The sequence below is a fragment of the Delphinus delphis genome, chromosome 16 (genome assembly GCF_949987515.2).
Source record: "Delphinus delphis chromosome 16, mDelDel1.2, whole genome shotgun sequence".
NCBI classification, from domain to species: Eukaryota; Metazoa; Chordata; class Mammalia; order Artiodactyla; family Delphinidae; genus Delphinus; species Delphinus delphis.
Window position 1 is genome coordinate 17,361,361 of NC_082698.1, and position 26,626 is coordinate 17,387,986.

General features: G+C 41.2%; 1 protein-coding gene across 10 annotated transcripts in view; it reads right to left on the reverse strand.

Annotated features, from left to right (window-relative positions):
• Positions 1–26,626, reverse strand: part of VTI1A (vesicle transport through interaction with t-SNAREs 1A) — a 364,615-nt gene that overhangs the window by 117,358 nt on the left and 220,631 nt on the right. Inside the window, exon 9 of one of the 10 annotated variants that reach the window (XM_060034053.1) lies at positions 16,689–18,960. The exons of 8 other annotated variants lie outside the window; for them this stretch is intronic. In XM_060034053.1, the coding sequence (XP_059890036.1) occupies positions 18,861–18,960 (100 nt within the window). In that variant the 3' untranslated portion in view covers positions 16,689–18,860. Of the gene's footprint in view, positions 1–16,688; positions 18,961–19,176; positions 22,069–26,626 lie in introns of those variants that run through there. One more of the 10 variants, XM_060034055.1, reaches the window with a different exon arrangement.

Below are 26,626 nucleotides of genomic sequence, written 5' to 3' on the forward strand. Positions count from 1 at the left end.
ATTTTTGGGACAGACCGGCCCGGGTGGGGTTACAGTGAGGAGAATTAGGCCATCAGAGGTGACAAAGGTGCTGGGGTGGGGTGGGCAGGAAAGAACGGAAGAAAAGAGCTGGGCACCACCAAACATGGAGAGCATCAAAGACCTCTTCTGCCATTTTGCCCCCTGCCTTATGGTAGCAACCTCTTGGGAAATTATTTCATATGCCAACCTTGGCATATAGACATGAGTTGTTCAGGACTACTGTAGCATTTTTTTCCCCATTTCAGCTGAAAGAAGCTGGTAAATATGCTTAGATATTTCCTTAAAAATCTGACTCTTGCTTTATCACTGAAAACATCATCGATACTCTAAACGAAACATATTAATAGAAGCATAGTCTGATTTGTAAATAGACGTTTCACTTTGTCCACATATAGTTACTTAGGTTCCTTGGAGGCTGACTGCAGGATGAGAACCCAGCTGGTGTCAGGTTTCAGACAAGGAGAGCTGAGTTCTTTTTTTTTTTTTTTTTTTTTGGTGGTACGCGGGCCTCGCACTGTTGTGGCCTCTCCCGTTGCGGAGCACAGGCTCTGGACACGCAGGCTCAGTGGCCATGGCTTACGGGCCCAGCCGCTCCGTGGCATGTGGGATCTTCCCGGACCGGGGCATAAACCCGTGTCCCCTGCGTCGGCAGGCGGACTCTCAACCACTGCGCCACCAGGGAAGCCCAAGAGCTGAGTTCTTACGGCTGATGGACGTGACTGGCTGCAATCCTGGCTGAGACTTGATAGTTGTGTGACTTTGAGCAAGTGACTGAACTTTGCTAAGCCTCAGTTTCCTCATCTGTAAAAGAAAATAATAATGCCTCCCTTACAGGTTTGCTCTGAGGGTTAAATGAAATGAAATGAGATAATGATTATACAGCACTTAGCATTTCAGTGCTCTTAAAATAAATGGCAATTAAGATGACAACAGCAATCATGACAATAACGATGATTAAGAAATCATATGCGGGACTTCCCTGGTGGTGCAGTGGTTAAGAATCCACCTGCCAATGCAGGGGACGCGGGTTCGATCCCTTGTCGGGGAAGATCCCACATGCTGCAGACCAACTAAGCCCGTGCGTCACAACTACTGAGCCCACGTGCTGCGACTATTGAAGCCCGCGGGCCTAGAGACCATGCTCCGCAACAAGAGAAGCCACCGCAATGAGAAGCCCGTGCGCCGCAACGAGGAGCAGCCCCCACTCGATGCAACTAGAGAAAGCCCGCGCAGCAACGAAGACCCAACGCAGCCAAAAATAAATAAATTTAAAAAAAAAAAAAAAGGAAATCATACGCAAGGTTCTCCAGTTCTTAAACTGAGAAGGAAAGTCCTGGTCTCTAGGTTCCTAAGAGGCTTAAGTAATAAGTGAGCACTATTACCCTACTGGGCTGGTGAGTGCAGCGCAGTGGTCAGAGAGAGATAGGAACTGGGGACGGAGGGGTCATCCAAGTAGACCATGAGCTCAGCCTCCAAACCCAGAGGTCCAGAAGGGGATGGGAAGTGGGGGCTATTCCAGGCAGTGTCAGGTAGACATGGAAAGAGGCTCCCTGGAGCTAGGACACGGGTCCCGTATCACGAACACGAGATAGGAGTTCAGTGGAACTAAACTCCTGAGTTGACTGGAATGTGTCCCTCGCAATCTGGGCGCGGTTGTAGAGGCCTCCTCATCTTAGATGCACCTTTTGCTCCATTGAATTTTAAAGGTGCTCAACATCTGTCACCCCAAATTTAAAAACAACAAAAGGAGAGCACATCCTGATGGTCTGAATCCATTAAATCTGCATACAGCACAATGAGACGCTGTGTCATCAAAATCCCTTGACCTGGCAGCAGTCTTCATTAGCAGCAGAAGGAAATCAGTTCATGTTTGCGGGAGGGAGGAGTGGAAGTGAAATGCGAGTGGAAAATCGGGGCGGGGCAAGCCTGTCCCGATGCCAGATTTTCTTTATAGGACACGCGTTGCACTAAGCACAGCTTCTTTAGAAAGGGAAGTGCCTCTCTGCTCAGTTTCACATCTCCAGCCCATTCGTTCTTTTTCCTTTCTTCCCCTCTGGATTATACCTTTAGTTGCATTTATATCATTTAGGTGGATTATATCATTTAGCCCACAGATAGTTACTGAGTCCTATTGTGGGCCTAGCAGAGAAATCATTAAGAAGATGAGTTATTTCCAGGAAGACTTTGATTTTTGTAACTCCACAGTCCACGAGCTTTTGCTAAAAATACATGTTGCTTCTGTATTGGTCCAATCAAAGGAGGTATGCAAGAATAAATTTAAGTTGCTGACTGGCGAGCTGGATATAATGTGACACCTACCACTTTCTGGCTGGTGGTAGGTCACGAACAGAGAAGCAGCCTGGGAACCAGGAGGTTTAGGTTTGGTTACTAATTTGGTGACTCATTCAAATGTTGAAGGAGTAGTGAGGGGCTTCCATTCCCTACATTGGACTTATCTTACTGGACAGCTATGAGGACTGCTCAAGCGATGCTTGTAAGTGATTTCTACTTCCCTGAGAGTAAGTGTCAGATGTCTTCAGCTGGAGAATGGACAGAGAATTGAATAGGATAAAGAGGCACAAGGATTAAAACAGAGAACCACAAAGAGGCATCTGGATAGCAGGAAGGACTGAAATGACGCCTGCTGTGTCGGTTTCTCTCAAACTGTAGCCTCCATCAGTTTGGAGAATTCATTTTCTGTTGTTGTCCCAGAGGACAGCCTATGAGCTGTGAACGACATGGCAGAAAATAAATGACTCAAACAGTCATCACTGTTGCTGGCTGACTCCCCATCTTGTTCCCCACAGGATATGAAGTGGTTTACATGAACCACACCAGTTGTTTGTGGAAGGTCACTGGTCTTGGACTTGACTTTGCTGTTTACTCACTGTATGGCCAGAGAGTAACCTTGAAGCTCACCAAGCTGGTGGACAGTGCATGTGGGAGTGATTTACCAAGAAGAATTTGCTATAGATACATCAGGGGTGATTATTATTTATAGCAGGAATGCTTTTCATTTAATAGGTTAAATAAAACATGGTAAACAACCAACTATGAAAAAAAAAAGCACAAAGTTTGACCTACACTGACATGGACTCCAGACCTTACCAGTAGAAAGTTTTTCTCACAGTAAGCAAAGCCATGATCTGGTCCTAAAAAACAGTACATTTGTTAAACTGAAAATGCTCTAAAGTACTCCATGGTAAAGGCTATTCTGCACAATCTGATGATTTGGGATTTCATCAAATTAATGTCACTAGATATGCCTTATAATTAGGATAAAATATTTGAAAAGTTTAAAAAATGAGGCTATTCATTAGCTCATTGATTTTCCTACAGATTGGGAGCCTGAATTTAAATGATACCCAAAAATATAACTAGGTACACTCAAAGAGAGAAGAAGTGGTTGTGAGTCTTTAAATGGAAGGCAGTAGTTTAAAATGCTATTACTATTCAGAGTCTCTGAGAACATTAAAACTGCCCATTAAATGAAAATCTAATAATTGGCCCTACTGAATTGTGACATTTTGTAACCTGTTCAGAAATGCAGAAAATTGTGGAAGAAAAGTTCTTTTGAGGCAGAAGTTGATGTGCAATGTAATATTATTCCAAAAGCCAAGGTCCCCACGCTCATACACGCAAAAGAACAACAATGCGGAATGACTAACAAAGTTGAGGAAGATTCTGGAAATCAGAGCTAAGGTGTATAGCTCAAGACTCTCCAAGGTAAGTTATGTTACTGGCCTGGAAAAAAATCAACAGGCAATGGCACGAGCTGAGAGTGTATCTCAACTTGGAACTGGCCTCTCTCTGGGCATTGCTTCAAGACATAACCAAGATAGGTCATTCCGTGCTTTCATATAAGCCACAGGCGATCTCCAAACTTACTCTGCAATATCACTAAATAAATAAAATTGAAAGACATTAACTGGAAGAGAATTGATAGTTTCAAATCAGAAGTTTAAAAATTCTCCTGGGCCAGTGGTTACCAAGCATCTTCTATGTGCAGGCAACTGTGTCCAGTGCTTTGAGAGTCATATATAAGAGACCTACTCTTGCTCTCAAGGAGTTACCATGTGGTAGGGTGAATGAGACAGGTGCTGACGGAAATAAAATACAGGCATACTACGTAGATACATCCACAGGGGCAGTACAATTAAAGCAACATGGAGCCCCTCTTGTTGAACGGGTCCAGGAAGAGCATGAGGCATGTCTGGGGGGTAGGAAGGATTTGGGTCTGGCTGTAATGCAGGTGACGAGAGGACAGCGTGGCTGGAAGGATGCAGAGGGACCACAGAAGCCTGCCCAAGGCACCGAGGGACAGTTCTGCCTGAAGACAGACACTGTTAGGGGCGCTGGGAACTAGGATAAAAAAAAGTCTTCAGGGGCTTCCCTGGTGGCGCAGTGGTTGAGAGTCCGCCTGCCGATGCAGGGGACACGGGTTCGTGTCCCGGTCCGGGAAGATCCCACATGCCGCGGAGCGGCTGGGCCCGTGAGCCATGGCCGCTGAGCCTGCGCGTCCGGAGCCTGTGCTCCGCAACGGGAGAGGCCACAACAGTGAGAGGCCCGCGTACCGCAAAAAAAAAAAAAAAAAAAAAAAATAAGTCTTTATCCATAAACTCTTTACCTATAAAACTACAGGGCTCCATTTTTTTTGTCCCTTTTCTGAGGTGTTTGTCAGCAAAGCAACCAGAAGCTGAAAAAGAGGAGGCCCTCCAAAAGGGAAGCAATTACTGGTGACCAAAAGGAGATGAAGGCTAAGAATAATCAGGAATTTATTTATTTATTTATTTGGCCATGCCACGTGGCATGCGGGAATCTCAGTTCCCCGACCAGGGATCGAACCCATGCCCCTGCATTGAAAGGGCAGAGTCTTGACCACTGGACCACCAGGGAAGTCCCAGGCAGGAACTTAAAAGGAGGAAGGTGACAGAGCCAAAGGAGAAAATATGCTGGAGAGGAGGTGGTCTAATCAGGAACGTGATGGTAGCTCCTCTCATCTACCTCCCCCACCCCCCAAAGCTAATCCCAAAGAAAACCTACTACAGAACTTTGAAGGCCAGCAAGCCCATGGTTTAGGAACAATGCGCGCAACCATGGGGACAGCACAAACTTGCTAGCTCTGGATTTCTACCCAAATTAAGAATTGCTCTTTGCAGTCCCACGAGGGAAACTGTGTAAGAAACATCCTTTAGGAAAATATTTCATGTCAAGGGGAAATGTTCACGGTAACTTGCTAAGTGGGAAAGGCTACAAAATGAATACCTATATACACAACATGATTTTTGTATAAATATGATGAGTAACACTTATTGGTATATTTGGCCATCAAAAACTAGATCACCAAATGGTGGAAATATTTTAAATACGCCACGTCATGCAAAATTTCCTTTAATTCTTACTTGGAATATTCAGGGACTTTTCTGGCAGAAGTACTGTGTAATGCTTCAGTTAGTATGCAGAATACATCCTTTAGAGCTTATCTCTGGTAAGAAGAATAACTAAAACAAAGAATCCTATCGATGATGTAGCTGACATGGCATAAAACATTAGAGATGAGTGTTTGCATTTTTACCACTTTTGGGAAAATAGTCCTCTGTGTAAGGAATGCACAGAGTCTTACTTGAAAAAAATGAAGCATTAACACAAATATTCTCAAGCTCACGTTAACTCTTGTAATTAATGTAACTTGTTTACCTAGACCTGTTACTCCAGTTATTTAAATAAGTTCAAGCATAAATTATGAATTCTGTGCATCAGGGTATGGTGGAGGCCCAGTCTTTTTAAAAATACAAATGTTTCTGGGTTCTTTTGTATTTCAACAAACCCACAGTATGACACATACCGTACACACATACTACAGAATTATTCTATTTTGCATGTGAGATTACATATTTTATAAACCTGGCTTAACACAGTGGAAGGATGGGTCTGTTTATATGAGAGAGAAGCAATGACTCTTCATGTTTAACCTCTTGAATGTTATCAGGAAAGAACTGTCTTTTTTATTTTATTTCTTTTTGGCCGCACTGCACGGCATGTGGGGTCTTAGTTCCCTGACCAGGGATCGAACCTGTGCCCCCTGCAGTGGAAGGGTGGAGTCTTAACCACTAGACCACCAGGGAAGTCCCTGGAAAGAACTGTCTTAACGGGAAAGAAAGAAAAAAACTTTGGGGTGAAGAATGTTATCAACCTTTTATCTAAATAAACTTCACCGGGAACAGGGTTGAAAAAGTCCACCATAAACTTAATAAAGTGCAACCAGGACTTACAACTGCTAATTCTGCTCTGATGTTTTACAGCTGACGGTAGAAAAAAAGGGCAAAAATGTGACCCAAAAGGACTTTTATAAGCTAAACCGAGATAAATAATTCTGGCAGACTCTATATTCTTTGTGTTAAAATACATAACCTGCCAAACTAGGACAGTAACTTAAAAAATTTTATTTGGCGTAACAGGAATCACAGACAAATTTCTAAAACTTAAAATGCCAATGAAATATGCAAATGTTTGCAGGTAAAACACGCATAGAGAAAGGCGGGGAGAACGCATTCTCAAGTGTCAACGATGGTTCAGTGGATGACGAGGCTTACAGGGAGTTTTATTTTGTGCTCTATACCTTTCAGAAGTGTCAAGATGTTCAACAAGACATATGAAATTAATATTTTTAAAATGTGCAGGTTCTTCTGTTTTGTATTACAAATATTTCAATAAACTCATCACTTTTTAATATAAGAAAACTGTGGGAAATATAACAAAACCAGAATATTCTGAAGTCTATTTTAAGCAAGTGGGAACAACACGGCAAACAGTGCCTTGTGTACAGGATGAAAATTTCCATTACTTTAAACAAACGTTGGCTGCTCGTCTGCCTCTGGGGCGGCAGATCAGGTCTGGGATTGGGACATTGCATGACAGGTAGGGGTGAGGTTAGGCTACTCTGAAAACACAGGAAAGTTGGGTAAGTAGTGGATTGGTAGCAAAATCCAGGTTCCTTTAGGGCATATCCATTGTAAGGGGAGCAGTTACGGTTCAGAGTGGGAAAGGCCATATGCAGTATGGTGGGAGATGTCCTGGAGGGAATGAGGGAGAAACACTTCCAAGTTTGGGATTGACATGGAAACACTGCTATATTTAAAAGAAGAGATAACCAACTGTAAAAAAAAAAAAAAAAAAAAAGAAAAACGAAATCCTTTCATGAGGGCCGATATATGTGAAGTAAAAGCTCTCTCTTCAGCTTAAACTACACACTGTCTTCCTTCAATTTAGTTCGAATGACAAAATATTAAAAGTACAGAGACCAAAGTCGGTTAAGACTTACTAAGAGCTCTCCACCAAATGAAACAGGCATCAATGCAGAGGTACCATGTTATTTAATTAGCACACATTGATTACTTTAACCCATGGGACCACTGTCTCCTGTTACTGCTAATTTTGTTTTTGAAGTCGAATGAAACAAAGTAGCTGAAGAGTAGTTAAACGTGTCCAGTCTCTTCATCCCTAAGGCTATGAGGAGGGGTAGCCCTCCACCACTGAGGTGTTCCGAGATGTCCTCAGGAGGTGGTGACTTCCCCTTAAAAACCCTAATATGAATGGGCCTGTTAGTAGCACTTCCCCTAAGGAGACGCGTGACAGAAGAGTATAATTTGTAATTATTTTCAAACATTGGCTAAGAAAGGATGGTCTGTTAAAAAGCTTGTGATGGAAAGAAACGCTAGGCTGTATCTGTGACATCCTGGCTAACAAGAAAAGCAGTAGACAGAAGATTGAGGCGTCCAGGTACACCTCATTTTTTTGTGCTTCACGGATATTGTGTTCTTTACAATTTGAAGGTTCGTGGCAACCCTGTGTCAAGCAAGTCTACTGGTGCCATTTTCCAACAGCTTTTGCTCACTTCATGTTTCTGTGTCCCATTTTGGTAATTCTTGCAATACTTCAAGCTTTTTCATTTTATTGTATTTGTTACAGTGATCTGTGATCAGTGATCTTTGAGGTTACTACTACGACTCGCTGAAGGCTCAGACGATGGTTAGCATGTTTTAGCAAATAAAGTATTTTTTAATTAAATATGTACATTTTTTAAAAGACATAAATGCTTGTGCACACTGAAGAGACTGCAGAATAGTGTAAACGTAATTTTTATATGCATTTGGAAACCAAAAAACTCATGTGACTTGCTTTATTGCAGTGGTCTGGAACTGAACCTACATTATCTCTGAGGTATGCCTGTATTTGCAGGTTAGCAAGGGTTTTGAAACTTGGAGAAAAAAAAATTTTTTTTTTTTTTTTTGATAAAACTTTTCTTCAAGGATTATTGACATGCCCAACAGAAGATCAGATTAACATGGAGCTGCTCCAGATAGAATCCTGCTTGTCTGGTCTCTTCTTCCTCCTTGTCAACCTTTATGTGCATAAGCAAAATTTTAGGATTCCTTGGAATACAATTTGAGAATCACTATTTCACAGCATCCCTGGGGGACACTGGGCATTGGCTCATTCCATACATTTCCGGATCCCTTTTAACAGCTTTCTTTGACTGGGAAGGCTAGAAACCTAAAAACTACATTTTCGAGATTCTCTTGCAACCAACCAGGTTCCAGGTATCACCCAGGTTCTGCAAGGCAGATGTCTCTCTGTGCAAGACTTGGCAAGGGGATGTGAGCAATATGAGGCACTTGCATGGGAGAAAGCAGGCACTTCTGGTAAGTGTGTGTGTGTGTGTGTGTGTGTGTGTGTAGGGGAGGAGGGTGCATTTGGCTCTTCTGAGACAGCTCCGGTAGAGATTATGGAGTTCAGTTCCTGTATCCTGGGTGCCATTCGGGGTAAGACTGCAGCAGTGAGCAGTCCCTGGAGAGTCCGGTTGGTCTCTTCTGCTGCTCTGTAGCATCCAAAAGAGCTTCACTGGCTTTCCTAAGGACACTATACACTGCTCTAATAAATCTCTTTCTGCTTAAATTAGATAGATGATTCTGTCCTCCTCAATCTAAGAACTCTGACCAAGACAAGCATCAGAAAATAGACCCTAATTATCTCATTGCCTCATATGAAGTATCTTCCACATCTCCCCATGTTTGCATCCCTACTGAACCCAGCACTATTTTTATCAAATAGATACTGAATAAACATTAGTTAAAACACATCACTATAGGGCTTCCCTGGTGGCGCAGTGGTTGAGAGTCCGCCTGCCGATGCAGGGGACATGGGTTTGTGCCCCGGTCCGGGAAGATCCCACATGCCGCGGAGCAGCTGGGCTCGTGAGCCATGGCCGCTGAGCCTGCGCGTCCAGAGCCTGTGCTCCGCAACGGGAGAGGCCACAACAGTGAGAGGCCCGCGTACCGCAAAAAACCAACCAAACAAACAAACAAAAAACACATCACTATAGCATAGCATTATGCTGGACTACTTTTAACATCATTCAGCTACTTATTAGATCGTGAGACAAGGTCTAAGTAATGTAGGGAAGACACACCTCAATAAGCAAAGGGTTGAACCATTATAATTTTTAACTGTGTTCATTTATCGAGGTAAAGAAAGCAAGGCATTAAAAACAACAGTCTCAATTTCTCGTCATTTGGAGGGGAACAGAAACAAGTCAAAAGCTGTCTTTCTGAGATATAACAGAGAGACAGACAGTAATGTAAAATCATTATGGTGATTGACAACAAATCTGAATTTGACTGTAGAATGACATACTTAAATTTCTATGTCCTGTCAAAAAATAACAAGAAAAAAGAAAATGAAAAATTGGGCCCTTTAATCTTTAAAAATAATAACAGCATGGTGTCATATATATATATATATATATATATATATATATATATATATATATATATAGTATTATCTAAGTATTTGATTACTGACAGCTAGTTTTCTTCATTTTGGAAAAGACTATGTGAAAGGACTTCCCTTTCCTACATTTTATACACAAACTATTTCATTTTCTAAAAGTGGTTAGACAAAGGGTCAGATGATAACTTTAAATATTTAAACTGGTCACTGACAGTCAAGTAGTGAGGAACTTCTCTAGTTTGTTAAATATGGATTGCCTTAGAGGTAACCTTAAGTACATGGCATGGCTTCCTAATGAGTTATTAGTTATGAAACTATGAAGTAATTTAGAATTTTAAATAAGACTGGAGAATAGACTGGGGTATAACAAATTAAAAGCACCATAATTATGCAATATCATGAGATGTATTAGGTAGTCATGCTATGCATACATCAAAAATACATTAATAAAACGAACATATTAATAAAAAGCTAAGTCTGGCCCTTTAAGACCTCAACACTAATTGGAAAGGATTTTGACAGAACACCTTGAATAACTTTCATTATATCAGTTTTGGCAAGCTATTTTTCAGCTACCTAAATGATGATTATTTCTACACTCCACAGTGCATCTATGAAAATCTACGATCTGAAAAATACCATTAGTGAGGATGAGTGAAGTGGCAGTTGTTCAAATGGCACAACCTGAATTTGAATTTATTAGTGTGATGTAGGTGACATATATTGTCCCCTTAAGATATATCACACATTTACATGTTGTACATTAATTATATATGTTATGCGTTATATTCCAAATTCTAGCCCTATTTTTAAGGTCATGCATTCAGATCACTCGAAAAACCCTTCCCAAAGTGGGATGACTTAATGGATTTAATTCTTAAAGAGAAACATTTCATAGCAAGGGCAGATTAACCTCACAATGAAAACAAACACATCCAGTAGTAGATATTATTGGTGAAAAGTGTAAAAGGTAGAATTTTGCCTATAATAGCTTACTCCTGTAACCAAGACACAGATTTATTCATCTTTGTTTTGTTGTTGGGCTTAAAGTCATTGAAAATTCAAAGAACCAGATCACTACTTAGTTTAAAATAAGAAAGGTCTAGCCGAAAAGCAAGTCCAACTAGTTAACACCAGAGAGTACCAAGTGCCTATTATAGGAATACAGTTTATTAAGGTTAAAAAAAACCCAGGCAGCTGTGTGACATATTAATGCCTTTAACTATTCTTGATTTTAATATTGAATTTGGTTCCACTAAAGTTCTCCCCTTGAGGTAAACTGTTATGTGTACCTTTTTCATAGATGGCCATTGGTGCCATGCTTGTTGAAGGATATGATTCTGTAAATACCTAGGCTTTAACTTTCACCAAAATGGAAGCCTTACTCAATAAACAAGCAACTCACCCCAGGTCATGAAGTTAGATATTAGAAAAAGGAGGATATTGCAGCCCAAGTTGACTGTGCCCCCCTGGCCCCACTCAAATTCCCCCAGACAAGGAGGCCTTTACTTCCTGGTTCTTTTAGTTGGGGTCTTGACTCATGGACTTCATATGCTCCCTTTTCCTTTTCTCACTGAGAAGAAAACTCTCATACAGTATATTCATGATCATGCTGCTACGGTATAAATTAAGTTTATGAATGATGTCCTTCACTTATTGCCCCTTTCTCTCACACAGTGATATTTGTAACTCACGAGCTGCAGGATTTCCAAAGCTGAGTGATTTGTAATGTAATACTTCTAGAATCTCCAGAGTAATTTCAGCATTAGTTACAAATAAAAGTTGGCTCTCTGCGACTCTTAACCTTGGGAACATGAACCTTTAAGACTTGGAGATCAAATACCCACATTCCCCTAGGACTGCTGTACACATCTGCATTTCTGGACATAGGACTTTTTTTGTTCCTAATCAAGTATAATCTCACTTCATAACTTCTGCTTTTGGCTCAGTGCTACCTAGATTTCCAGGCAAGCAAAAAAAATGAGGGCTGAGGATTTTGTGCTTAGAGGTTTGGAAATTTGGCAAATGTTACATTAAAATGCAAGTATTTGATCTTGAACCTCAACAGAGTGAAATTCAGTTAAAACACAAAGAAACCAAAGCAAGGCTTTATGTATTCCAAATCTGCACCTGTATTTTGATGTTGCCAGGTATTTGTACTAAGAATTCTGTGTACAGGGCAAAAGGGAATGAAGAGCCTCCCAAATTTTCCTCTGGGATCTTCCAGCCATTTGCAGTAATCACTAATTCTTGCTTACATCTATGAGTCAGGCATCCAAGTGTTGCTATTCCTGGCTGGTCCCGTTCTGTGTTTAAATGGTCTGATTGTTAGTCTTTGCATCTGCGTCCAAACCAATCTCACATGGAAAGTTAGTTCAAGGATTCCAGTCACCTTTAAGTTATCCTTAAAGACAGCTAAGAAGATAGCTTGAGTTATTAATAACAATTATGAAAACTGCCCTTCCAACTCACCAAACTCAAGGGTGTCATTCTTCATACAATTTCCTAAATATTGACCTTCTAGGATCCAGTCAATGAAGTAGAGCTTATTTTCAAATAACTTAATTTAATATCCATTAACACTCTCTGGGACCTGAAAGCCACGGAATTTAAATGATTCTTATATTCAGATAATTATGAGAACAGGTTACTTGTAAGAACATTTCCATGAAGATTTAGCCAGGCAGCACACTTTATAGGCCTGAATTTCATCAAGGTGGGGGAACAGACTAAATGTGGATTTAATTTACAAATGCTTTCATACAACACCCATAACTTTTATTTCTTGTCATGTTATCCATTCTATAATGTTTTAAAAAAAAAGAAACAAACAATCACACAGCAGCATAACCAGGAATTATTAGGGGAAGACTATACTTCATCCAAAATGGACTTATACAATAGCTGTAGTTTGTCTATGAACTCATTTATTGTTATTGGTTGAGAGCCAATATGAGTAATGGATAAAAAGCATGGGTTTTATTTGGAATCAGGCTTGCTCTAGTTCTGTTACTTATTAGTTCTTTGACTCTGGGTATGTTCATTATGCTTTTTAGGCCTTAGTTTCCTCATCTGTCAAACTGGTTACTGTAAAGATTAAGAGAGACAATTTACTAAAAAGTGCCTAGTATAGACTGGCTTATAACTATTTCTCAGTAAATGGAAGTTACTTTTCATGTGTCAGTATCTTTCCTCCTCTGCAAGCTCTTTGATGGAAAGAGCCATTTCTGGTACTTCCTTGTACATGTAACAGGACTTAGTCTTGTAACATGGTAGGAAAAACACTGCCTTTAGATGTCAGGGGACCAGCCGTCAAGCTCACTACCTGCTGGCTATGCAATTTCTGGCAGGGTTCTTAAGATGTCTGTTCTTAGTTTGCCTCTCTCTGGAATGGGGATATGTTTACATCCCTCTCAATGTTCTGGTAGGAACATAGAAAGATATGGATAAAACACATTTTACAAACTGTAGAGCACAGCTTAGATTTAGCTTACTGTCACTCTTTTATTCTACTTGAATTAAGAGTAATTAGTAATTTTTTGAGCACTTACTATGTGCTGGATGGACACAGTGATTTATAAGTGCTGTATCATTTAATCCTTACAACAACTCAAGAAAGTAGGTACTGTCATTATTCCCATTTTTCAGATGAGGAAACCTAAGCTGACTCAAACTCAAGCAGTCCGGCTCAGAAGCCCACACTCCAAACCACTGTTACATATAGAATCCTATAATTTTAGGAGGAAGAGACAACCTTTTATGAATCCACCAATGGCAGGTCTAGGGGGTCAGAGTGACGAGGAGGCAGTCACCTCGCCTAAGAGGATGGCAGACGCCACAAACAAAAAGAAGAGAGAGGATCCAAGCAATCAGACGCATGTAAGCAAGGCGAGGCCACAGTTTCTCTATTTATATTCAGATTTCTGCAACACAAATACCCCATTCCTGTACGTATATTTTCAGCTCCGCTGAAACTGCCAAGTAAGATGTAAGAGAAAAACACTCAGGTAAATTCTACATCTGGCCACGAGGAAGACTTCAGAGTGTAGGGTAGTTTGGGAAAATACAAGTATACTGGCCAGGGCAAAAACAATACTTTGTGACACGTCACACGCTTGGGCTGAAATATTCGAAAAGGCCACCACTCGGGGGTGTGGTAGACACGAAGGACCATGGCAGTGGTTACCTCCATGAGGAATTCTCTTCTCTAGACAGACTGAAGGCACGCAATAGTAGACATCATCTTGTAGAAAGAGCTGTGACTTTACCGGGCACCAGTCTTTGGCTGAAGGCTACGAACCAATGAAACTTTAGAACATGAGACCTAAGACAATACTCTGCCTGTGTTCAACAGTGAGAGCTCAGAGAGTGTCAAAGCATGTGTTTAAGCATATGTGAACAAAGGGCGTAAAGATGTGTGAGACGGGTGTTAAAACATCAGTTCAAACATGTGTTTAACCATGTGTGAGCAAAAGGGTGTTGAGCCATGTGGTAAAGCAAGTGGTAGAGCATATTCGATTACAAATGTTTCTCATTTGGGAGCTTAAATTATTTTCTGCCTAATCCAGTGTTGCTAAGCAATAGTTCTGTGTTGTCTTAACGGAACACAATAAATTATTAAACTTAAAAAAAAATTGAAGTTAGAATTCTTTTTTCCCATCTTGGTTTCATCACGAAGAATTTACATCTGTAGTTTTCAATAAACATAGTGGTGTTCTGCTAGTGTAAGCAAAAACCAGGGTAAGGTTCCCTAGGCAGGAAGGCAACAGGCAGATTAGGGTAAGGCACACTCTGTGTGCTGAGCCAGTATTCAGTGTTTGCTAGATCCAGTGGCATATTAGACTAATCTCAAGGTTTGATAAACCACATAGTCACTGACTGGGGGTGACTACCCATCTAGGGCACCATACCACAGCTAGGATTCTGTTTTTTTATTTTCAATTTTTAAATATCTCGAACACTGCTCTTGAGAGTAGGAATTCTGACAGTTCTTACTGACAGTAAAATGTGATAGACACCAGCTTTAAGGTTTCTCTGACGTTATTTGCTAAATATATTAGCTTATGTATCTTCAATGCTGCTGGAAGCTTCCCTTCCAAAGCAAATGAGTCCTCTTATGTTAAAATGGGAATACACAACCCTGGATGTTATTTTAAAAAGAATGAAAGTAGACAAAAATCAGAGTGTACTAGAGATACCTTTCTGCAGGGTAAAGAAAGAGAGTTTAAAACAGATATACATATACTAATACAGGTAAAAAAAATTCAGGTAGCTATTTTATTTTCTTGTTAGGAAACAAAGCGATAAACAAACTAAACCAGTAAACCTGTTTGAGCCCACTAATTTCTCCGTTGGGAGTGGATATATCATCAAATATTCTTCCTTTAAAAAAAAGAGCAAAAGACAAAAGATCTGCAGGCTTGTGTTTAAATTCCATTTCCTAAGCAGTACTAATTAATATGGCCTTTCTGCTAAACTGTAGAGTGATTTGTGTGTAAATGCTATCTGATTTTACCTATGAAAATATTTTTGATCATTCTGAATAAAGAAAAAAAGATATACCCATTAGAATCAAAATGTTGCCTTCCCAATCACCTTTTGCCTCGAGATCATGGAATGTTTTACTGAAACAAAAACTGGCAAGAGAGAACCAAACAATTAAAGCTAGTGTCTTCTGTCAGCCACCCTTGTAGCAGAGGTCAAAGAATTTTTGAATACTTCTCTCTTCCCGTTCACTGTGTCACTTAATGATTTGTTCATGCGGTTCAGTACAAACTCAAGAAAATACAATTCCTCAGCAGAAAAAAGCACGGTCTGTGGTGCTGTGACCTGACTCTCTGCTTAAACAAATTCCAGAGCGCGCATGGACAGAGCGATGATGATTATTTTTCCTTCTTGGAGACTTAGCACAAATTAAGAAAACTAAGAAAATAGAATCTGACCAAGGAAATGATGGAGGAAGGTTGTGCAGAGGCTTTCTTAGTTTATGGTTAACAGTTTTATTTTTATTTCATTTTATTTTTTATCTTTTGGCATCGCTGTGAGGCATGTGGAATCTGAGTTCCCTGACCAGGGATCGAACCCAAGCCCCCCTGTAGCGGAAGCTCGGAGTCTTAACCACTGGACCACTGGGGAAGTCCCAGTAGTTTTACTTTTGACCAAAACAAATACACTGATGAGCAAATTCATTTCAACAATCCCATGTTTCTTCATTATTAAGGTGTTTTATTTTCAATAGTGTAAAACAGAGAATGCAAACCACTTATTTTCTGTCAATACTGAACACACCCTGATATCTGAAGCTATTTCACTGAGGTTAGTCTCCAAATGCATGTAAATCAGGCTCAGGAAAAATATCTGTACTACAGAAATGCTAAAACATCCCTAAATCTCATGGGTTAGAGGAAAAGACTACGGAGGGCTGTGCTTTTGGGTCTTCAGAATGAGCTGCAACTGTTATTGAAGGCCCCCAGCCTCTAGTCAAATAAGCAATAAACATACCCCACTTTATAGAAAATAGAAGAAGATAAACAGCCCTTATGGAGATACTGATCTTGAGATAATACTTCTGAATTTGAGATAATCTGAATTTCCCTAGATGTGCTCATTTGAATACACATAATCATTTTCCTTAACTTACACTTTTCTCTAGACATGAAATACTCAATAAACAGAACTCACTGGAGGCAAGTAAAGGGAAGAGGCTTTCTGTACAAATTCCTCCCTAGAGCACTTTGTACAATGTTAAGTAGAGTAATATAGTACTTAACGAATCTTGCATAACACTTTGTACTTCTAATCAAACTTTTCAGAAGGCAGCAAAAATGATCAGAAACATAATTTTAGCCTCTCCTGCTTTCTATTTGAGTGATCATCGTTAAGCTCAGTGGACGGGTCATGTGTGTAGTGAAAGGGCTCCCAGAGGAGTAGGTTTTCCCAACTTCACAACCGTGGGCGTTTCACTCCAGGGCTGTGGGTAAGGTGACACGCTTGCCCGTGGGCACACAATGCATCCTCAGTGTTCTTCCCCTCTGCCTCAAGCTCCGTGCCTTTCCTGGAATAAGCCTGCCAAAGATTCTAAACAGTGTAGGGAGGAACTGTCCAGAATAAACTGGCACCATATTTGCAAATGTGTGTTTAAAGTAAAGCTAGAGAAAGTTTGCAATGTCCCAAATCGAGCCTGGCAATTGCTCCTGAGGTTAGTACCACTTCCCTTTTTATGAACAAAACAACCTTAGCAATTGTGGGAAATAAGCAAAACCAATGCAAATAAACCAACAAGATAGTTTACCTTTTTCACCTTAAACATTTAAAAAGTATATTTTTTAAAGGCTTAAGAAAATTAGATGTTTTTAATATAAGTACTTATGCCCCTTTTCTTCTACTCAATATGTATATAACTAATGCTTACAGAATCAATCAACCCCCAAATTAGACATCTTGAACTTTTAAAAGGCTTTATGTAATTAAATGCTAATGCTTCAATCTGACATTATATCAGTAAATACCATGGAGAAAAGTTCAAGGTAGGTACTACGCTAAGATAAATATTTCTCTAAGTCCCAACTTTTCATTTCTGGAGACCAATGGAGACACAAACCTCAAAAACATTTCATGTGTTACATTTCCTATGTAACTGAAATCAGTGGAACATTAATTTATAAGTTTTAGTCAACTGATCTACTTTGGAACATTTGCTTTCGGAGATTAAGATTGATTATTTTTTAAAGATTGAATCATCAAATTTTGTTTAAAGGAGGTTAAAAGTAAAAGTTTGCTCAAAATAATGAGACTAATCCTGACATCTACAGGCATGCTTCCAGACATTAGAAAGTTTTTCTCTAAAATGTGTTTCTTTCCAGATCTTTACTAAAATGCAGGGGGTTAAGTCGGCAAGGTTTATTATAACCCAAAATGTCGTGGCTCACCTGTTCTTTTGTTTGCTTGTTTGTTTGTTCGCTTGTTCGTTCATTCATTCATTCACTAATTCATTCATTTATTCATTCAAATACTTCCTGAGTGTCCATTCTGTCCAAGGAACCAGTGAGGCACAGGGGGTCTAAAGCAGAAAGTTTTACTCCCTGCCGACAAGGAGCATAAAGGCTTTCGGGTGTGACGGAATAAAGCGGACAGGTACGGCACAGAACTAGTAGGATGGGAGTTGGGCTGGGAGGGGATAGCCCACACTAAAATGGGTAAAGCACTTTAACTTTGGAATCAGGGATGCCTAGTTCCTCAGCGGGGCAGAGACTGAAGAGCACACATGATCCCAGGGGGACCCTGCACGAGTACAGAGCCTGCAGGTCACAAGGACCTCCTATGTCTCCAAGGGTGTTACTTAGGAAAGAGTAACATGGTCTTTGATTCACTTTTTGTCCTTCCTCTGGGAAACTGAGATGATGATTTGATCACTGCTTTTTGCAATCACCATTTTCTACTTGGAAACTCCCTCTTAAAGTTCTTTATATTTTCCTTGAGCCTTGTGCCAAGTAAATTTAAAACCATTTTACACCCCCATCCCTACCCCGTTCCACCTTTAATATTAGGGTAATGAAATGAAAATAGTCATTTAAAAAACTTTTAGGAGGGGCTTCCCTGGTGGCGCGGTGGTTGAGAGTCCGCCTGCCGATGCAGGGGACATGGGTTCGTGCCCGGTCCGGGAGGATCCCACATGCCGCAGAGCGGCTGGGCCCGTGAGCCATGGCCGCTGGGCCTGTGCGTCCGGAGCCTGTGCTCCGCAATGGGCCACAACAGTGAGAGGCCCGTGTACCGAAAAAAAAGGAGGTAGAGAAACTGGCATCACTTCACTTCTACATGTTTTGGTGCTTCATTATGTTTTGAGACCATGTCTGAGTGCTTAAGTTCTCAGAGGTTGGAAATCAAAGTGAGAGAAAATTGCAAATATTTCTATTTGCTAATGGTATTTCACTTGTGATAGCAAGAGAAGACATTCATTCATCAAACATTTATTGAATGCATATTATGCACCAGGCACCAGGCTTACTGACATGGTGCTACAAAGATGAAAGCCAGTCCTCCCCTCCAGGGACTCATGGTCTAGTGGGGAGATGGGCAGGAACCCCACAAGTACAGCACGGCGAGGGTTCCCACAGTACTGTGTGCAGACCGCTGGAGGAGCGGGAACTGATTCTAGGGAACACAGAGATGATTACTTTTAATTTAAAATATTTGTTAACAATCAACATTATGTTAAAAATATTTAATTATGCATTTACTTTAACATGTGAAAAAATGTATAACACATTTGAACCATGATTTCATGGATAATACTCTGTGGAATAAAGCTAAAGAATATATTTAAGTTTAAAACAAAAGTGTGGCAATTTAAAGAAAAAGAGCAGTGGAGATATTAGGCAGAGAGGACCAAAAAAAAAAATTGTGACGTACTACTCTGATCACTGAAGTTTGGGAAATAACGCAGTTCCATGGGGGTAAGTCAAAAAGGATGCCATTTTACAAAGTTTGGAATCCTTATTGTATGTTCCCTGGACTAAGTTGCCATGAGGCAACTTATGTTCTAGGAGGGCACAGGCGAGGGAAGGGCACTAATGTGGCCTGGGGGATTCAGAGGGGTTTCCAGAAAGAGGAGGCTTAAAAACCACAAGTTGTGCTGGAAAGCAGTACACTTATTAGGACCCTTCATTTGTAGAACTGTTGCATCTTAAGCTTGCATGGGACCTAGAAATCACGTTATGTTATCTGTAATTAACTTTAAAATACTTCCATATATATAGTGTGACATATATGTGTGCATTGGTCTTAATCCATACCATAGGGCAGTGATTTTATGACTGAAGTGGCCCAACGGGAATAACTGTTTAGTTCACATCTAAAAGACGAATGAAATGCCATATTCCAGAAGCAGCTACTAAAGTGTGGTGGCTATCTTTATCTTATTAATTAGTTACTCTTAATTAGCATAACAAGAATCATTAATGAGGACATCAGAAATGGTACTGAAGCTATGCGGACAGGCTAGAAACATTGTCATCAGCACTCCCAGCCTGCGTGGGAAGGGTATCTGCATCTAGTGACCCCAACTGCCTATTTCCCCTGGATTGGAGCCCTCGACTCAGGATTCTGACTCAGTCCTGTGTCTATCCACTTAAAGGAGGAGTCTGTCACCTGACTTTGACTAGAAGGTTAGCCAACTCCTCTTTCTAGAATATTCTCACATCAAACTCGAGGGAACTTTTCCTGCAAGTTGCTGTCAGTGCACTCTCCTTTCAGGACAGAGGACAGGAGCTTCGTGGGCCCACAGGACAGGTGGAGGGCTGTTTCTGTGCCTGCTCGCACATGTTTCTAGGTGTGGTAGAGTTCCATCTGAAATTTGCCTTCAACATATTACTTGGGAAGCAGGTATAGACCTCCACCACCTCCACCACCTCCAAGGCATCTGTCTCCAACTGCAGCCACGATTTACCCAGAAGAAACTGGTAATTCTGAAAGGCCAACTTTGCTGGGCAGATCTTAGCTAAACTAGCTCTCACACAGAGGTTAAGTGATTTGCCCAAGATCACACAGCTACTTGGTGGCAGAACTGAGTTTAGAATGTAGTGCTTCTTGTTACCATCTCCCCAGGCAACCAATGATTCTCGACCAGGTTTACTCATCCCAATTATCTGCAGAACTTTATAACAATGCACAAGCTCAGGTCCAGCTTAGCAGATTGTGATTCTGGAGGAGAGCTGTGGTAGGGACCCAGGTATCTATGTTTTTTAAAATTTTGCACAGGTGCCTCTGATATATACACATAATTGAGAATCACCAGACTAGACCATGATACTAACAAGTACCATCTGCTGTACATTTTCTCTGGGCCTGGCCCTGTGCTAGGTGCTTGACATGCTCTGTATTATTTCATTTTTACCATAAACCACTGAATAAGGTATCTGCAACATTTTACAGGTGAAGAAACTCATGCTGAGAGAAGTTAATCAACCTGTCCAAAGTGACAGCCTATGGATAGCAAGACTGAGATTCCAACCCAGTTTTGCCTTTCTCTATAAATCTGCTCTTGGTCATGAACCCCTGCTACATACCATGGGACAGGATGCTGCTCAGAATTTCTAAGGCAGGGGTCACGAACTACAGGTGAGAGGTGGACAGTGTAAATGATCAAAATGAGTCAAATAGTAACTGGAGGGAGCCGGAGACCATGTGCCCCTCTGAGAGGTTTTGAGTTTTAACTGCTGGCAGCTACTTTGAATGTTTTAAGAGTAACTCTGCAGAGCAACTGGAACTCTCATATATTGCTAGGGGAATGCAAAATGGTTTAGCCACTTTGGAACCAGTTTGGCAGGTCCTTATAAAACTAAACATATACAAACCATATGAGCCAGCAATCTTACCCCTAGATATTTACTCAAGAGAAATGAAAACCTGCGAAAAGATGTGTGCACAAATGTTCATAGCACCATTACCTGTAATAGCTCTAAACTGGAAGCAACCTACATGTTCGTAAAACTGGTGAATGATAAATTGTAGCGTATCTTACTATGAAATATGACTCAGCAATTAAAAGGAATGAAATACTAATACACACAAGATGGACGAATTTCAAAATCTCTATGTTCAGTGAAAGAAGTCCTACACAAAAGACCATGTGCTGTATAATTCCATTTACATGAAATTCTAGAAAAGGCAAAACTAATAGCAGAAAGAAGATCACTGTCTGTCTGGGACAGGGATGGAGGAGGGGAATGAGTGCAAAGGGACTGGAGGAAACTTTTTAGACAGAGAACTGGTCTCTGTCCTGATGTGTTGTGGTGGTTATGTCATTGCATCCCATGACCAAAATTCAACAAATCTACATTTAAAATGTGTGAATTTTATTATATGTAAATAATATCTCAATTTTAAAAACAAACTAAAACTGTGCAGACTGGAAAAAAAAAAAAAAGTACTGCAAACCGCTTATGGCCCCCCGAGTTCCAGTTTCAACTTCTGGTCTCAGTAGAGAGGTTCCATTTTAGCTGCCCCAGAGGAAATACAAAAGATGACAAGTCATCCATCATCCTGGGCTCGGGAAAAATGGGGAAGTTTGTGTTCATCCCCCTTCTTCCATCACTCTCCTCCTTCCTCAGGTACAAAATGCTCCCATGCTGCCCCCTGGCTGTTCAGCGCCTCCTGCCACGGCACCCAGATCACGCCTCATTCTTCTGAAGCGGCTCCAACACCATCCTTGCGGTCAGCCGTCCTCTCAGCCTCCTGTATTCTAGGCCATCCCTCAGAGCTCTGTGCAAGGCGGGGGAAAAACTTCACGCGGTTAACACATCACCAAGCAGGTGCCATGACTGATGCTGATTAAATGATCAAGTACTGCCATTTGACAAAGACAATGCGTGAAGCCTTAATCCAAGTCCAATTATTGCCTTTCAGTCTATTAGGGAATACTTGGGGGGAAATGCGGCTATTTCTGGAACCCACCACATGGATCTCCTCTACAGGGTGACCTGCCTGCTTTGTTTATACATACACTTTGTCATCAATATTATCATGAAACACCTTAAAATTAATACATGCAAGGGATCTGTGTGGATAGCATACAACGGTACACATACGTCTCAGCACCCAAATATCAAAACTCAGTGCTCTTAACCATTAGGCGGCGGAAGCCTGAGACACATGAGAGTCAGTCCTTCAATTTGCTAGAAAACTAATGAATGCCAACCACATGCTGCTTGGCTTTCCTGAACCTCTATCAACGCCATAATAACTTGATTAAAAAAGGAAAGACTAAATACAATATCAAATCCACCGTGTACAGTAATGCAAGCTATCATGTTAAGTTAAAAAGGCAAAGGCAGAACTTGAAATTGTATTAAAGGCACATAAATAAAAATTCAACATTTAAAGACAGAAAAAATGAGGACAAGATCACTGTAGGTGTGTTATGAGTAATTTCTTTTCTTTTAAAAAATGTTCCCTTTTGCTCTGTCAACAAACACTATTTGTGTAATAAATATGAATCAGAAATCACACAGACTGGATCACCAGGCAGGACGTTGTGCTTACCTGTCACCCACCCACCAGTTACCATCTGTGTTGGCTCCCCCCACTTCCTTCTCCTTACAGATCTGAAAGCCCATGGGATTTGGCAGTACCCTGCCAGGTACCTGAAATTATTTCATCAACGCTTTAGTCATGCTGCTGAGGACAGCCACTCCTTCCAAAGCTGTCCACTAAGCATTTGTATTTGCAAATGGAAATAAAGCCAGAGAACTTGATTAACAAGGCAGGTGTGTACCTAGAAAGCACCCCAGTGCTGAGAGGGAACTTTCATTCAAGAAACTTTTAGAAAGTGTTATCTTGACAAGGCACATGGTTAATACATTTTTTTCCCCCAAAGCAGAACTGGGTTAAAAATTTCAGGTCCTATGAAAGCAAAATGTTGGAAAAAAAAAAAAAAAAAAGGAGGTAGTAGTAGGCTAGGCCCAGGTCAGTTTCAGTCAATGTTGTGGAGTGTGATTCTAGGCCACCCAGGCTCTCTGATTGGTGGCCTCCTAAAATCCTCCAGGATCTAGCTCCCCTCCTCCCCCATACCAACCTATCCTCAGATTATGTCACATGCAGCAGAGCTGAGACAACAGGTTATAGAGAGTCCGCACAGCATCTGAAGAGACAGCAAAGTCTAATGATTAAGAGGACAAACTCTAAAGGAAACATTCTGGGCAATGGCTCAGAATGATACTTTTGATGGCATGGTGCCCCGAAAGAAAAATCCCACCTTTTGGTGGAGGTCTATTCTGCCTACACACATAGCCACTTGTACTTGTAACACCTTTCAGGATCCTTAGAAAAACACCGTGAAACCGGTGATGTTCAAGAGGAAATAAGAACTTGCAAAAAGAAACACAGCAACGGCCTACCTGAAAACAATGAAAGAACTTGGTCCTTTAATAAGGTTCATTCTGCCCAGAGTACATAGTAGGTGCTCAATAAAAGAATAATAATGACAAGAAAAAGTACACCCTAGATTTTCAGGCCTCTATCACTCAGTCAAGCTTTTGTCTCTCCAGTGGCGGGTAAAGCTGGGAGGGAGATGACAGTTGTGCATAACTGCAAGTGTGCTGTGAGCTGACCCAATCTACTGTTAGAATGGGAGCCTCAGAAAACGAAAGGCAAAAATCGCAGAGTTGACGACAAACAGCTGATCTGAATTATCTGCTATGCCTGCCTTGAAAGATGCTACTTCCCTCTTGTTTGTGCTGCTTTCTTGGTCTGGAATCTCTTAACTTTGCCTGGGTAAATCTCACCCCTCTTTCAAGGGCCACTACAAATGCTGTGTCATCCATGAAACTCATCCTGATTCCTCCAAGCTGGCAATAGTCTCCACTCCAAACTGTGCATGAGGTTTCTGATCACCATCCATTTGAGGTGGTGCTTCTTCTGCAAGAAGAGTCATTGGCAAGAGTCATCCTCCATCCTTATATACCCAGCAAAGTTCCTTGCACGTATTTGTGCAGTGAATTACCATTTTCCTAATAAATGCTTCCAGGATAGGCGCATTAATAGGGGAAGCTGGTTCCTGTTGGTAAGTCATTGTTATTGTTGGAGAGTAGACTTTCTCCCAGGAGGGACAGAGAAGGGAAATGGGGAGTACGGAAATGTAAGAATGCCTGGCCTACAGGAGATGGGCTTGTATGAGGCTGTCATGATATGAAGCACAGGCAGACACGCCTCGTTTTCCAGATGTATCAGTAGACTCCATCAATGAATATAGATGCCACGGCTGACCCTGCCAGGCAGTATTTGGAACGACCCCCTAAATCCAGCCTCACTATGTTACTTAGAGGGACACTTAAACCTCAAAGAAGATTCATCTAAAGAAACTGGCACATGGGATTTCATTTTCCCTAAGGCTTCCATGCTTGGTGTCAGTGAGTAATCAATAATTAAACAGTAACAGTTAAAACAAGACCACCCAGGCATAACAGGCTCAAGGGTTGAGCTAGAGAAATGGTTTATATGGTCCCCTTATGTAGGGCATTTTTTTTTTTTTTTTTTTTTTTGCGGTACGCGGGTCTCTCACTGTTGTGGCCTCTCCCGTTGCGGAGCACAGGGTCCGGACGCGCAGGCTCAGCGGCCATGGCTCACGGGCCCAGCCGCTCCGCGGCATGTGGGATCCTCCCGGACTGGGGCACGAACCCGCGTCCCCCGCATCGGCAGGCGGACTCTCAACCACTGCGCCACCAGGGAAGCCCATGTAGGGCAATTTTAAAGATCACCCACAGTTTCCGGTTTAAAATGGCGCCTGCTTGATGGCTCCTGATGCTGCATCTATCAAAGTGACCATTAAATTGGAATGAAAAAATAAAAGATGACGATAGTTTACGACACCAAATTGCCAGAACCTGGAAGGATTTTCTACGGCTACAAAAAATGAATTGGGCTGAGAAATGTAAAGCAGTAGCCCACCTCTCACAGAGTCTGCTACTAGGTAGATGTGAGTTCTGTTACAACTAGAAACCAGGTATCTGTCTCTCTTATGAGTGGATGCTGCCACTTAGGAGGCATGTGGACTGCTGTAGTCATTCCTCCTTTTCCACACTCCTCATCTTATTTCTTTTCTATAGCCAGTAAGAAATGACAGTTCCCAGGAAAACAATAAATCAATACTGGGTAGTGATAGGCAAGGAAGGTATGGTGAATCCTGGGAAGTGTGGCCTTCATAAGTAAAGTGTGTTTGCATACAGTGGTGGAAGGTAAACATGTGAAGGAGATGACAGTTGTACACACAAGGGTTGGACATTTTTCGTGCCAGAGTCAAGGAGTGGGGGAAGGAAGAAGCCCCATTTCCTTCCCATGAAGACAGTCTGGAGACAGAGGGCTATCTCTCGACAGAGTTGATCATATAAAGTTGCCATCCATTTGCAGATCCAAGAAGAGGTTTTAAAAACTAACCAAACCAAATAAAAATGCAAAACAATATGAAGACAGTGGCAAAAAAGATCCTATAGAACAAAGAAAAGGAAATGACATCCTAAAGCTTCAGAGGAAGAACGCAATTCTGAAAATTATGTGATAAAGAAACCTATACATGTTTTTGAAGTTTGTTTGGCATTTTCAATAAAAACAGTAAGAGAGAATAGCCTTTATCAAGTGAAGGGCAGAAAACTGTAAAGTGAAACCTGTGATATTTAAAAAAGATAAAAGGGTAAAAGATGAAGTGATGGGTGAGATAAAGAAGAGATTTCATAGAACCAGCAGTGGAATTAATATTTACAGAGGAAAATACTGGAATGAAATATGCTACCTTTCACCAGTGTGATTTTGGTGCTACCTTTCGTCAGTGTGATTATGGATTACTTTTTTCCTGTTTCTTTTTTTTTGCGGTACGCGGGCCTCTCACTGTTGTGGCCTCTCCCATTGTGGAGCACAGGCTCCGGACGCGCAGGCTCAGTGGCCATGGCTCATGGGCCCAGCCGCTCCGCGGCATGTGGGATCTTCCCGGACCGGGGCACGAACCCGTGTACCCTGCATCGGCAGGCGGACTCTCAACTACTGCGCCATCAGGGAAGCCCTCTTCCTGTTTCTTGATACTTGTTTCTCTTCTTTCTTTCTTCTTTTTCTTTACAAAATAAGAGGTTTGTTAAAACTTTCATTAAATTTTTAACTAGGAAAAATATAATCATGAAGATGTGGAAATTGAGACATACATTGAAGATACAATATTAAGTGAGAAGAGCAATATACATGGATCATGACGGAAAGACTAGAGGGAAATACTTGTATCAACAGAGTAGCTTGTTTCTAGGAAGAGGGATTAAAAACAACTTTTTTCTTTTAAAGT